The sequence below is a fragment of the Anomaloglossus baeobatrachus genome, chromosome 3, assembly GCF_048569485.1.
Source record: "Anomaloglossus baeobatrachus isolate aAnoBae1 chromosome 3, aAnoBae1.hap1, whole genome shotgun sequence".
NCBI classification, from domain to species: domain Eukaryota; kingdom Metazoa; phylum Chordata; class Amphibia; order Anura; family Aromobatidae; genus Anomaloglossus; species Anomaloglossus baeobatrachus.
In genome coordinates, this window is record NC_134355.1 from 346,419,149 (window position 1) to 346,434,264 (window position 15,116).

Here is a 15,116-nt window from a genome sequence, read left to right on the forward strand (position 1 = left end):
TCGCTGAGTGTGTTCGTGTAGGGGGACTGCCGCGCTGACCGCCGCTGCCATGGTTATCACTGCGGCGCGGCTGGGACTGTTAGTGCGCCGGGGACTTCCGCGCCGACCGCGCTTATACGGCGGCCGCGCTTATAACTAGAGTCCCCGGCTTTTGCGGCCTAGTCTCGTTTTCTTCCCGCCCCCAGCCCTGCCAATCAGGGGAAGGGCGGGACGCTGTACAGGACGGCAGCACTGAGGGCTGGAGCATGCTTTGCATACTCCACCCCCCTCACTCTGCACAGTGGGGCACCAGTTCCCGCACTTTTCTGGGTCACGCCCACGGCTCCCTCCTCTCCTCAGGACGCCGGCAGCCATTCCTCTCAGCTCTGCTAACGCTGGAGAGGAGAGACAAGCTCAGGGAGACCCAGGCAGGATTTCTGGTGCCCACACAACCGCTTTGCGCAGGCGGTAAGCAGCACCTGTGGTGCTGGCCCCACTAGTGCAGAAGTGTACTTATAGATTATATGATTATAGACTATACTTTACACTGTATGGTGCACTGTTGATTTTTGTCTATATACCCTCCTGTATTGCTCAGAGGAGACAACAGCATGTCGTCCACAAATAGCAAGGGTGCCAAAGCACAGACTTACTATGCTGCCTGTGCAGCATGTACGGCTATACTGCCGGCAGGTTCCACTGACCCTCATTGTGTGCAATGCTCGACCCCTGTGGCACTTTCTCAGCCGGAGCCTCTGCTAAGGGTGGCCCAGGGAGAACCACCTGTTAACACTGTCCAGGTGACAGGGACGGAGTTTGCAGTTTTTACTGAAAGACTTTCTGAGACTATGGCTAAGATATTAGAAGCCTTGCAGTCCAGGCCGGCATCTCAAGCCAGGGGCACTGTGGAATCATTGCCCCCTGGTCCCCCTCAGTTGGAACAGCAATGTCCTCCCGGGGTGTCTCATGGATCCCAGGGTGAGGTCTCTGACACGGACCGCAGCCCCAGACCGATTAAGCGAGCTCGCTATGATATCCCCTCGACATCATCACAATGTTCAGGGTCTCAGCGAGAGGACTCTCTGTATGATGAAGCGGAGGTAGCTGATCAGGATTCTGATCCTGAAGCCGCTCTCAACCTTGATACTCCTGATGGGGACGCCATAGTGAATGATCTTATTGCGTCCATCAATGAAATGTTGGATATTTCTCCCTCAGCTCCTCCAGTGGAGGAGTCAGCCTCTCAGCAGGAGAAATTCCGTTTCAGGTTTCCCAAGCGTACAAAGAGTATGTTTCTGGACCACTCTGACTTCAGAGAGGCAGTCCAGAAACACCGAGCTTGTCCAGATAAGCGTTTTTCCAAGCGCCTTAAGGATACACGTTACCCTTTCCCCCCTGACGTGGTCAAGGGCTGGACTCAGTGTCCCAAGGTGGATCCTCCAATCTCCAGACTGGCGGCTAGATCCATAGTTGCAGTGGAAGATGGAGCTTCACTCAAGGATGCCACTGACAGACAGATGGAGCTCTGGTTGAAATCCATCTATGAAGCTATCGGCGCGTCTTTTGCTCCAGCATTCGCAGCCGTATGGGCACTCCAAGCTATCTCAGCTGGTCAGGCGCAAATTGACGCACTCACACGTACGTCTGCGCCGCAGGTGGCGTCCATAACCTCTCAAACGTCGGCATTTGCGTCCTACGCTATTAATGCTGTCCTGGACTCTGCGAGCCGTACGGCGGTTGCAGCCGACAATTCGGTGGCAATACGCAGGGCCTTGTGGCTGCGGGAATGGAAGGCAGATTCGGCTTCCAAAAAGTGCTTAACTGGATTGCCATTTTCTGGCGACCGTTTGTTTGGTGAGAGATTGGATGAAATCATCAAACAATCCAAGGGAAAGGAAACATCCTTACCCCAGGCCAAACCAAAAACACCCCAACAGAGGAGGGGACAGTCGAGGTTTCGGTCCTTTCGGGGTGCGGGCAGGTCCCAATTCTCCTCGTCCAAAAGGCCGCAGAAGGATCAGAGGAACTCCGACGCATGGCGGTCTAAATCACGCCCTAAAAAGACCGCCGGAGGTGCCGCTACTAAGGCGGCTTCCTCATGACTTACGGCCTCCTCACACCGCATCCTCGGTCGGTGGCAGGCTCTCCCGCTTTTGCGACACCTGGCTGCCACAAGTAAAAGACCGTTGGGTGAGAGACATTTTGTCTCACGGTTACAGGATAGAGTTCAGCTCTCGTCCTCCGACTCGATTCTTCAGAACATCTCTGCCTCCCGAGCGAGCCGAGGCTCTTCTGCAGGCGGTGGGCATTCTGAAGGCAGAAGGAGTGGTGGTCCCGGTTCCTCTTCAGCAACAGGGTCACGGTTTCTACTCCAACCTGTTTGTGGTTCCAAAGAAGGACGGGTCCTTCCGTCCTGTTTTGGACCTAAAACTGCTCAACAAACACGTAAGGACCAGGCGGTTCCGGATGGAATCCCTCCGCTCCGTCATCGCCTCAATGTCCCAAGGAGATTTCCTAGCATTGATCGATATCAAGGATGCTTATCTCCACGTACCAATTGCTCCAGAGCATCAGCGCTTCTTGCGCTTCGCCATAGGAGACGAACACCTTCAGTTCGCGGCACTGCCGTTCGGCCTGGCGACAGCCCCAAGGGTTTTCACCAAGGTCATGGCTACAGTAGTTGCGGTCCTCCACTCTCGGGGTCACTCAGTGATACCTTACTTAGACGATCTGCTGGTCAAGGCACCCTCTCAAGAGGCATGCCAACACAGCATCAACGTTACTCTGGAGATTCTCCAGAGTTTCGGGTGGATCATCAATTTTCCAAAGTCAAATCTGACACCGGTCCAATCGCTGACATATCTTGGCATGGAGTTTCATACTCTTCCAGCGATAGTGAAGCTTCCGCTGGACAAACAGCGTTCACTACAGACAGGGGTGCAATCTCTCCTTCAAGGTCGGTCACACCCCTTGAGGCGCCTCATGCACTTCCTGGGGAAGATGGTGGCAGCAATGGAAGCAGTCCCTTTCGCGCAGTTTCACCTGCGTCCACTTCAATGGGACATCCTACGCAAGTGGGACAGGATGCCGACGTCCCTAGACAGGAACGTCTCCCTCTCTCAGGCAACCAAAGCTTCCCTTCGGTGGTGGCTTCTTCCCACCTCATTATCGAAGGGGAAATCCTTCCTACCCCCATCCTGGGCGGTGGTCACGACAGACGCGAGTCTGTCAGGGTGGGGAGCAGTTTTTCTCCACCACAGGGCTCAGGGTACGTGGACTCAGCAAGAGTCCTCACTTCAGATCAATGTTCTGGAGATCAGGGCAGTGTATCTTGCCCTAAAAGCGTTCCAGCAGTGGCTGGAAGGCAAGCAGATCCGAATTCAGTCGGACAACTCCACAGCGGTGGCTTACATCAACCACCAAGGTGGGACACGCAGTCGGCAAGCCTTCCAGGAAGTCCGGCGGATTCTGCTGTGGGTGGAAGCCACAGCATCCACCATATCCGCAGTTCACATCCCGGGCGTAGAAAACTGGGAAGCAGACTTTCTCAGTCGCCAGGGCATGGACGCAGGGGAATGGTCCCTTCACCCGGACGTGTTTCAGGAGATCTGTTGCCGCTGGGGGATGCCGGACGTCGACCTAATGGCGTCACGGCACAACAACAAGGTCCCAACATTCATGGCTCGATCTCAAGATCACAGAGCTCTGGCGGCAGACGCCTTAGTTCAGGATTGGTCGCAGTTTCGGCTTCCTTATGTGTTTCCTCCTCTGGCACTGTTGCCCAGAGTGTTACGCAAGATCAGGGCCGACTGCCGCCGCGTCATCCTCGTCGCTCCAGACTGGCCGAGGAGGTCGTGGTACCCGGATCTGTGGCATCTCACGGTCGGCAAACCGTGGGCACTGCCAGACCGACCAGATTTGCTGTCTCAAGGGCCGTTTTTTTCATCTGAATTCTGCGGCCCTCAACCTGACTGTGTGGCCATTGAGTCCTGGATCCTAGCGTCTTCAGGATTATCTCAAGAGGTCATTGCCACTACGAGACAGGCTAGGAAACCAACGTCCGCCAAGATCTACCACAGGACGTGGACTCGTACGGCGCCCCTGCGCCGCTCGGATGCACTCTTTGTCCTTGTCGCTGGCCAGCGTAAAGGGACACAAGCTTCCAAGTCAACCCTGGCTCGGTGGATCAAGGAACCAATTCTCGAAGCTTACCGTTCCTCGGGGCTTCCGGTTCCCTCAGGACTGAAGGCCCATTCTACCAGGGCCGTGGGAGCGTCCTGGGCCTTGCGACACCAGGCTACGGCTCAGCAGGTGTGTCAGGCAGCTACCTGGTCTAGCCTGCACACTTTCACGAAACACTATCAGGTGCATACCTATGCTTCGGCAGATGCCAGCCTAGGTAGGCGAGTCCTTCAGGCGGCAGTTGCCCACCTGTAGGACGGAGCCGTTACGGCTCTATTATGAGGTATTATTTACCCACCCAGGGACTGCTTTTGGACGTCCCAATTGTCTGGGTCTCCCAATAAGGAGCGACAAAGAAGAAGGGAATTTTGTTTACTTACCGTAAATTCCTTTTCTTCTAGCTCCAATTGGGAGACCCAGCTCCCGCCCCTGTTTTTGTATACACATGTTGTTCATGTTAAATGGTTTCAGTTCTCCGATATTCCTTCGGATTGAATTTACTTTAAACCAGTTTATAATTTTCTCTAGTCCCTTCCACGACAGCATAGGAGGTTGTCTCTCCACGCCCTAATTGGGACAGGAAGTTCAAGAGGTTTAAAAGGACCCTCCCACCTCCCACAGCCAGTGTCTTTCCTGTCCCCATGGGGCATGGAGAGGTTTTTCTTTTTCTCCTATGCTGTGGTGGCCGGCGAACTACAGTATAATATTTTTTTTTTTTTTTTTCTTTCCCCTGTTACCTTAAGCCGGACAGCATCGGTCGGGCCTTCACCACTCCTCCCTTGCTGTTCCCTCACGCTGTGGGGGACCGCTGCTCCAGCCTTCCGGAGCCTCCTATGGGGTGATGCAGGCTGTTGAGCTCCCCGGCCGGCGTCCTCCCTGAGCCGCCGGCCGCTTCCTGCATGCACGCTGCCGGAGCGATCCGGAAGTGCTCCCGGGGGCGGGACTTCCGGTCTTGCGGACTCCCGGTTGAGCGCTTCCGGTTTGCGGAGGCAGCGTGGAGGACACGCCGACGCTGACACGGCCTGTCCGGGACCTGCTGCAGGAGGCGGGGAACATCACCAGTCGCTGGGGGGGGCAGGCCTTTCCACAGGAAGGCTGCCCTGAAGGCATCAGACCCACGGTAAGGATTCTTCTGTGTGCACTGCCAGGTCTTCCTCTGCTTTTGCAGAGCCCAGCGTTTCCCCCTGCTTCAGAAGAGGCTGAGGGACGGTCCCTTATGCCTGGTTTCAGGCTGACATGGTGAGACAAGTGTGCAAGGCTAAGGAAACCTTGCCAGCAGTATACGTGTGTCCATTCCATGGGCTACTGGTGGCCTTTAGCCTTGGGTGTGTGAGCTTGGGAGTTGAATCCCAGGGGACACTCCTGGATATTGCTGTATCAGGACATGGGCTGGCTGCCTGGTCTGATGACGCTTCTCTGTTCCATTAAGTGGAGAGGGCAGGCATCGTGTGTATAGCCCGTCCCTTGTGCCAAGCTGCGGTCCATGTTGATACAGGAGCTTCAGGCCTCGCTGGCCTCCCTCCCTGCTGCTGACCCTTCCGCCACAAAAAAGCTGCCTCCAGTCGTCTGATCCTGAGGCTGATTCCGCCTCGGTGGGTCCCGATATAGGTTTTTCTCCGGGCCTGACCGGTCTTTTCTTTTCCCGGAGATGATTGGGGAGTCTTAATGGAGCAGTTGGGTGCACTGTAGGGTTGGAGGATGAGTCCTCCCCTCCGTTAAGGGCGAGATGTTCGCGGGCCTGAAAACCACTGGGCAAGGGGGTTTTTGTCCATGCTACTGTCCTGGATCTTCTCTCTAGAATGGGATTTCCTTGAGGAGCTTCTGGAGTGTCCTCTGACACAGTTCCCCTGGAGAGTTCTGGGTTGCTTTGGGAGATTCCCATGCAGGTGGCCAAGGTCGCTATACTAACAGCGCTCCCCCTTGCGGCCGATTACCAGCTTGGAATCTGATAGTTGGGTAGTCAGAAGTCTCATGAAGAAGTCCTGGGAGGCTTCGTCATCTCCCATCGGGCCCATACTACCTCCTCTTAGGTCTCCCTGTCCCTCCTTTGGAGGCTCGACCAGTGGAGGCTCAATTTCCTGGGGCCTAAGGATGAGTTAATGGAATCCCTTCCCTTACTTAGGAAGGCTACTAGTTGGCAGGTACCTCTGTGTAGTCGGTCCGCCTGGCTGCCAGGACCTCAGTCTTGTCTAACTCGGACAGACGAGCTCTAGGCTAAGGCTTGGAGTGGGGACTCTACTTCCACATTACGGCTTGCTCCCGTCCGTTAAGGGGTGCTTAAGGGTTGGGCCTACCCTGGATGATATTCTGGACAGGGCGACTGATCGTCAGGCCTACCAGATACACCCTCCGGGCAACGGTCCTTTCATCCCTCGATACCTCGGGCCTCCCAGTCCAAAGGGAGAGGTGAGTCTGACCGTGGGAGCTACCCTTAGGGTGAGGGGAGTACTTTCTCATCCCTTCCCATCCACAAAGTCCTCAGCATGACGAACAGTGAGTCGGCTCGGGTGGGGGGACGGCTCTCTGCTTTTCTTCCCCAGTGGCGGGCCTTCTCCACCTTGCCAGGGGTCCTACAAGCTCATCTCAGAGGGTCTGTTGGTAGACTTCCCCCCCCCCCCCCCCCCCGGCTCCCGCGTCACGGCCCTGTCGTCCCAGGGTTCTCAGGATCTCCTGTGCTCGATGATTCGGGTGTTGATCCATTCGGGAGTCGTTTCTCTGTCCCGAGTCTGGAAGTAGGGGTAGGTCGCTACTCCGTTTCTGCCTTGTCAAAGCACCATCTGGAGACGTCCGGCTTTTAATCTTTCTGAAGCGTCTCAAACCAGCGGGTCTGATACCGACGTTTCCAGAAGGGAGTCTGTGAACTCTGTTGTTCCCCTGCTCGGTCTCCGCCACTTGTTGGCCTCGATTGCCCTGAGGGGCGCCTAGTTCCGGGTGCCCTTCCATCCTTGTCTCAGGCAGTACCTCAAAATTGCGGATCTGCACGGAGGGGCCATGCTTCATTTCCACTTACAGGTACTTCCCTTCAGCTCCTTCTCGGCTCCAAGACCCTTTTCAAGGATCAGGGCTGAGGTGGTCACCTTCCTCCGTTGCGGAGTTGGCCTCTTCCTGACAGGCATCCTTCCCCCAGAGGATCACAGATTGACGCTGCTGGACGGACTCTCGATGTTCGGGGACAGGCGTGCCCGACCCTTCGAGGCGCTATATCGGCCCTGGGTTTTATGACGTCCTGCATTCCCTCAGTCTTGTGGGCTCCGGCCCACTCTCGTTGTCTATGGGATCGTGTCCTGGTTCATTGGGTCGGGCTCCCTTCCTCCCTGAGCACCGGTTCGCCTGTCGGCACCCGTCTCCTTGTCCCTCCTCTGGTGTGTCCCTACAACCTGGTGGTTGGGGTTGCCTGGACCCGGTCACCCATGGTTTCTCTGGCAGCGTATGCCAGCCAGAAGGGCTGGGGGCTAGGGTGGAAAACTCTCAGTTCAGGGGGGCTGGAGCCCCTAGGTTGGCACCCAGTCCTCCAACTACCGGGAACTCGGGGTGGTCGGAGAAGCCTCCTCGCTGCCCAGGATCCCATCTGGGACACTCACGTCCAAGTCTACTGGGACATTGGCTCCACAGTGGCACATCTCCGCCATCAGGGCAGTACTAGGTCGGCGCCCTGAAGTCTGTGTCCTCCCGGATCTTCCACTGGGCAGGACAGTCCCTGCTATCCCTTTCTGCAGTCCATCTACAAGGATCCCTACGCCTTCAAGCAGACTTCCTGAGTCATCAGGATGTTCACCCAGGGGAGTGGAGTCTGGCCCGAGCGGTGTTCTGCTCTCTAGTGGCAAGGTGGGGTACTCCAGAGGTAGACCTCTTGCTTCAGCAGGAAATTCGGGTCGCAACATTTGTCTCCCTGAACCCGCGGGACTAGGCGTTAGGGGTAGACGCTTTCGGCCACACTTGGTCCTTTGCCTCGCTTACGCGTCCCCCCTCTTCCTCTTCTCGCAAGGGCCCTGAGGAAGGTCAGAGACGAGGGGGTCCCAACTATACTGGTTGCCCCGCTGTGGCCTCGGAGGAGTTGGTACAGCCTGGTCATGACTCTAGGAATAGACGGCCCAGCCCTCTTGGGTTCGGTCCCCAGCTTACTGTCCCAGGGTCCGATTTTCCATCCGGCTCCCCAGAAACTCAACTTGGCTGCCTGGCTTCTGAGTCCCGGGCACTGAAGGCCCAAGGGCTTTCTGACAAAGTTGTGGCTACCCTTTTAAAGAAGAACCGTTAACCAGTGACTGTTAGTATTTACAACAACACCTGGAAGAGATTTCCTCCTGGTGTGGTTCTCGGCCTCCTGACCCACTTCGGCCTTATATTGCGCAGATTCTGGACTTCCTCCAGTGGGGATTGGACTTAGGCCTTAGGCCTAGCGCACTGACAGTCCAGGTGTCAGCCCTCAGTGCGGTCTTTGACAGGGCTCTGGCAGATCATCGTTGGATCCGTCGGTTCTTTGTGTCCGCTAGTAGACTCTGTCCACGTCAGAGGTTCCTGACACCTCGCTGGGATCTCCATGTGGTCCTTCCGGACTGTCTCAGTCACCATTTGAGCCAATGTGCTCTTGTACCATTCGTTCTCTTTCTCACACGACTGTTTTTCTTGTGGCTATTACGTCTGCTCGCAGAGTTGGAGAACTTCTGGCTTTGTCTATTCGGGAACCTTACCTGACCGTCAGAGTTGACAGCATTGTTTTCAGCTGGACCCTTCCTTCCTTCCCAAGGTGGTTTCGGATTTCACCGTTTTCAGTCCATCGTCCTGCCTTCCTTCTGTCAGTATCCTTGGACTCCGGGTGAGGAAGTGTTTCATTCTTTGGATGTCCGTCGGACAGTGTTGCACTACCTGGAGGTTACTGCTTCTTGGCGCCTTGATTCTAACCTGTTCATCCAGCCCTTGGCCGCAATAAGGGCAGGAAGGTGGCTAAGAGTACCGTCGCCAACTGGATTGTGCGGGCGATTAGGGATGCCTACCTCGCTCGGCATCTCTCTCCTCCTTCCGGATTCACGGCGCACTCCACAAGGACTACCTCTGTCTCCTGGGCTGAACGGGCAGGGGCTTCCCCTGAACAGATCTGCCAGGCGGCTACGTGGTCTTCCCTCCATTCTTTCACGAAGCATTATCGTCTGGAGCTGGATTCCAGCAGGGATTTGGCTTTTGGCAGGATAGTCCTGCAGGCTGTGGTCCCCCCCTAGGTATCAATTCTTTGGTATTCCTCCTATGCTGTCGTGGAAGGGACTAGAGAAATAAGAATTATTCTTACCGTTAATTCGATTTCTAGGACCTTCCACGACAGCAGGTAATTCCCTCCCCTTTTATATTCATATATTCATGGATATGTTGTACTTCTCATATGCTATGGATTCTTTGTAAGACACTGGCTGTGGGAGGTGGGAGGGTCCTTTTAAACCTCTTGAACTTCCTGTCCCAATTAGGGCGTGGAGAGACAACCTCCTATGCTGTCGTGGAAGGTCCTAGAAATCGAATTAACGGTAAGAATAATTCTTATTTTTCCTCCTTCGGGCTTTTGCACCAAAACTGATGAGCCCGTGGCAGCACGGGGGGTGTATAGGCTGAAGGGGAGGGGCGTTACACTTTTAGTGTAATACTTTGTGTGGCCTCCGGAGGCATAGCTATACACCCAATTGTCTGGGTCTCCCAATTGGAGCTAGAAGAAAAGGAATTTACGGTAAGTAAACAAAATTCCCTTCTTTGTAAGACAAAGATGTAACTGGCTGAATTTGCACCGCCAGGCTCTGATCTATGCCTGAGGTTTGTGCAGCATGAGTCTAGCCACAGGAGCCCTTTAAGATATTGATGACCTGTCCTAGGGATAGGTTGAGTATTCAGTCAGTATGGGTCCAGCACACTCACTGATCAGGTAATATCTGCTCTGACAGCTGGAGGTAAACAGTGTATGAGGCCACAGTTACTGCACATCAGCTCTTACTCTAATAGGAGCTGATCCGTAAGGCCTAAGATATCCGGTATGAAAATTGGTCCGAGGGGAATTCGATAAAACATCGCATTCCACTCGGACCAATATTAGCCTATGTACCAGCTCCCATGAGCGATTATTTTCTCAGCCCTAATCGGACCGAGAAAACAGTCACAGCATGCTGTGGGTGCAATGGGATCCTGTTTCACTCGCACCCATTCAAGTCTACAGGGTGAGAGAAGAATCGCACTGCACTCACATTACACCGGTGTACCGCGAGTGCAGAGCGAGAATGGCAATAGCCGGCTACGGAGGAGAGAGGGAGATAAATACCACCCCTGGGCAGCGCCGGCCTGATCGCATGATCAGACCTCAGTCGCAGTGACACTCGGCTGCCAGTGTGAGCCGAGTGTCATGCGAGTAGTGCAGTAGCCCCGGCCTAAGAGTACGGCCTCACACAGTGAATCCGCCGAGGTGACCTCTTTTGAACAAAGTGACTACAATTCAGACTAGCCACTGACACGACTTCCAGGTCACACATCCAAGACCGTGTTACCGGCTACTCTGAATTGTATCGTTGACAAGAGGATTAGATCATTGCTGGAGATTGAGAGCACAAGCATATTAAACAGGGAGTAGAGAGAATTTTTTGTTTCTGGGTGCACTTATTTACAGTAGGTCACCAGAAAATGACTGTTCAAACCAAGGGTGCTCTATGCACTCGTGATGTGGCTGCACAGTTCAGTGCACCTACCCACCTATTTGTTTTCCATCAATGTCCCCCAGGGCAACAAAAAAATACTATGTAAATAAAAAATGAAAGGTATTAAACCCCTTTAGCAATGAATAAAATAAGCATATGTTAAGCTGCCTCCATAAAAGTCTGATGCTTCAAAATATAAAATTAATGTGTATGGTAAAAGCAATGAATTGTGGTATTTGTCACCCCAACTCCACCCAAAAAATGCAATAAGAAGCAATCAAAGCATTATATGTACCACAAAATAGTATAAATAGTTGGCTACAGGCAGAGAACACGACCGCACATGGCACCCATGAAAATGTTACACATCTCGGAAAATGAAACAAAAGAATTTTTTTGTTTTACAATTTTATTTTTATTTTTACTTGAATAAAAGGAAAACAAAAACCAAGTTCAGTATCTGTGTAAAAGCACTCATTAACCTAAATGCCCCCAAAATGTCTGAATTGCATTTCTTTATCTGTGTCACCACACGTAATTTTGGCACCCATTATTCAGCACATTGTAAAACTACAGCTCAGCCACAAAAGAAGCCCTCATATGGCTGTCTTAGGCTGCTTTCACACATCCGGCTTGAGCTGTGCGGCTCAATCCGGCTGTGCGGCTCCATCCGGCTGTGCAAGCTATGCAACGGATGCGGCGAAAACACCGCATCCTTTGCATAAGTTTTTCCCATGCGGCCCGTCCGGTTTTTGCCGCTTGCGGCATGCTACTGAGCATGTGCAGTGGCAAAAACCGCATGCGGCGGCCGGATGCGTTTTTTGCCGCATCTGGCCACCATAGGCATGTATTGAAAAATGCGCCGCATCGGTCGAATGCGGCGCGATGTGGTTTTTTTTGCTGCATGAAAAACCGTGCCAGGCAACGTTCCATCCGGCCGCCGTATCGGCTAAATCTTCTGCATGTGGCAAAAACCGGATGGAACGCAAGGCCATGCGGCACTAATTAAAGTCTATGCAGAAAAAACGCAACCGGCAGCAAAAAAAGAACGGTTGCGATTTTCCTGCAAAGTGCCAGATTGTGCCGCAGAGCAGAAACCAGAGGTTTGAAAGCAGCCTAAGGGAGAAGCTATAGCCCAATAGGAGGAGGAAAATCACCCAGAAGGAGAAAGGTTAAACTTTATTTCTGAAAAATTATGTCCTGAATGCAAGTCTTGGTCAGATGATCCCAATCCATGAGTCAGAATGGAGAGTCCTGAGAGACGGCCATTTATCTGACTGACCTCCACAATCTGTTCCAGGCAGGAGCTCCCATTGTAAAAAGGTGGTCTATACTAGGACGCCCCCTTTAGGCTGGGGCTACATGGCATCTTTGGTTGGACAAACCTGATGGCTGCATCGCAAGTAATTATTAATATGGCCATGTTTTGGAAACACATCTGCTATGTATCGTTGCATAGAATCCAAAAGGACTAGACTTTTTGTACCAAGTTACATATGACTTTACCTGTAGTGATAAGCTAGCACTGCCATGCTCTGGTGCTCGGTACTTGTAACACGCAGTCAGACGCACGGACAGGCTCGACTCATGTTCCGAGTATAATAGAAGTCAATGGAAAACTTGATCATTTTTCTGGGAAAGCTTCCCTAAAAATGCTAAAGTTCCCCCTTGACTTCCATTATATTCAGGTGCTTGAATCGCGCCCGTCTGAGCATCAACTGCTCGTTAGGAGTCCTGAGCATGGTAGTGCTCGCTCATCACTAATTACATGCATTGCCAGTGACATGTCTGCAATATATAGATATACCGTGTTTCCCCGAAAATAAGCTCTAGCATGATTTCTGTAGAATGCTTGAAATATAAGCCCTACTCCAAAAATAAGCCCTAGTTAGGCTATGTTCACACACTGCGTTTTTGGTCCGTTTTTGCTACAGAAATTTCTTGAGAAATTCTTGTAACCTGTCTGCAGACATTCCCCAGCAAAACCTATGGGGAAAAAAATTAGCTGTGCGCACACTGCGTTTTTTTCTTAAGAAAATTCTTTCAGTAGATTTTCTTTAGAAAAAGAATGAGAATGTCACTTCTTTTCTGCAGCTAACTGCGTTATTTGCCATAGATAATTGGCACAATAACGCAGGGAGCAACCAGCGGTAAAAACGCACCGAAAACGCAGGTGCGTTTTTGGTGCGTTTTTTAACGCAGGTGCACTAATCCTTCACTCTTAAGAAATTTCTTAAGAAAAATCATTTTTCTAGTGTGAACAACAGTCATGGCTGGCGTTGGGGGAACGCAAACGTAGGAATTTCTCACGGCCCCTCTCTCTAGGGACCGCAGCAGTTGTATTCCGAGGTTAAAATTGTTTAAGGGTCATTGATGACTTCAGTCATGTAACTTTAATGTCACTTAATTGTAGGAGTCTGAAGAACTGAACAGGAGACGGGCTGGTATGCAGGACTGGCATTAGGGAGAAGGGAGAGCAAACTGAACAATTACATAGGGCCTTCATTCTCCACACTAAGGGGTACTTTGCACACTACGACATTGCAAGCCGATGCTGCGATGCCGAGCGCGATAGTCCCCGCCCCCGTCGCAGCAGTGATATCTTGTGATTGCTGGTGTAGCGAACATTATCGCTACGCCAGCTTCACATGCACTCACCTGCCCTGCGACGTCGCTCTAGCCGGCGACCCGCCTCCTTCCTAAGGGGGCAGGTCGTGCGGCGTCACAGCGACGTCACACGGCAGGCGGCCAATAGAAGCAGAGGGGCGGAGATGAGCGGGGCGTAAACATCCCGCCCACCTCCGTCCTCATTGCAGCCGGGACGCAGGTAAGGAGATGTTCCTCGCTCCTGCAGCTTCATACACAGCGATGAGTGCTGCCGCAGGAACGAAGAACTACATCGTACCTGTCGCTGCACCGGCATTATGGAAATGTCGGACCCTACACCGATGATACGATTAACAAGCGCAAAAGCGTTGTTATTGTATCAAAAAGGATTTGCACACTACGATATCGACTGCGACGCCGGATGTGCGTCACTTTCGATTTGACCCCACCGACATCGCACCTGCGATGTCGTGTGCAAAGCCCCCCCTAAGGCTATGTTCACACTTGCGTTGTTTTGCATCAGTCACAATCCATCGCCTTGAAGAATTACGGTATCCTGCAAAATATTTTGCAGGAATCCGTTTATTCCCCATAGGCTTCTATTATCGACAGATTGTGACTGATGGTCTTGCGTTGCATCCGCTGCGTAACGGATCAGTCGTTTACTGTCAGGCTGGAGCAACGAGGAATGTAACTTTTTTTTGTGTGGCGGATTGTTTTTTACTGTGAGGAAGGAGGAAATTTCTTGAGAAAAATCCGGAGTGTGCGCACAGCTATTTTTCTTTCACATAGGATTTGCTGGGAAATGTCTGCACAAAGATTGCAGACATTTCTCAAGAAATTTCCGCGGCAAATCCGTGGGTAAAACGCACTAGTGCGCACATAGCCTAACCGTGTAAACCAGTGTTTCCCAAACAGTCCTCACTAGCCCCAGTAGATCATGTTATAGGATTTCTTTAGTAGTACACTAGTGAAGAAACGATCTAGGCATCAGAAATTGCCACAGGTTCTCTCACCTGTGCAATACTAAGAAAGTGCTGAATTACTGATCCGTTGGGGTGATGCTTTCACTGTGACGTCACCATTCCCACCAAATCAGATTCAATCAGCGGTGGTAGGCGTTGGAATGGTGGGGGCTGTTGCGCTGTTTGTCATTTTAGGTATTTTCCAGCGTTTGGGGTCCATTTTCCTAAAGATATAAAATACCTTTAATCAGATATGCCAATTAGGGGTACACTTGGTGTGGCCAAGAGGCTTAGTGCGCTGGTCTGCCCACTGGTTTTCATGCCCCCACCTCACGCTCTGGTGATTGGCTGGCTTGCCTGGGAGGAGCACGTGAAAATTGCCGGTCTTGATGAATCGGAGTTTAGGTGCTTAGTCCAGATTGCCAGTTTGGCTGACACTCCTTTTCAGGTTTTTTGATCATTTTCATAGTTGCTTCTTCTTTACATAGATGAAGCTGTATAAAATGAGTGGAGTATATTTGGTTACTATTCCTAGTGTTTTCTAGTAATACAAGTGCTTTTTTTCTACAGGCAGTGATCTGCTAACTACGTGGCAGGCATGTGGGATCAAGGTGGACAGCCTTGGCAGCAATGGCCATTAAATCAACAACAGTGGATGGAGTCATTTCAGCATCAGCAAGATCCAAGTAAGAGTTTGTGATTCATGCGGACATCATAAAATGTG

The 15,116-nt window shown here is 52.2% G+C and overlaps 1 protein-coding gene across 1 annotated transcript in view; it reads left to right on the forward strand.

The window, feature by feature from the left end:
* The window catches only part of PNISR (PNN interacting serine and arginine rich protein), a 95,189-nt gene that overhangs the window by 7,263 nt on the left and 72,810 nt on the right, over nucleotides 1-15,116 (forward strand). The window contains exon 2 of the mRNA XM_075340104.1: nucleotides 14,963-15,078. Within this exon, the coding sequence (XP_075196219.1) occupies nucleotides 14,991-15,078 (88 nt within the window). The 5' untranslated portion in view covers nucleotides 14,963-14,990. The remainder of the gene's footprint in view (nucleotides 1-14,962; nucleotides 15,079-15,116) is intronic.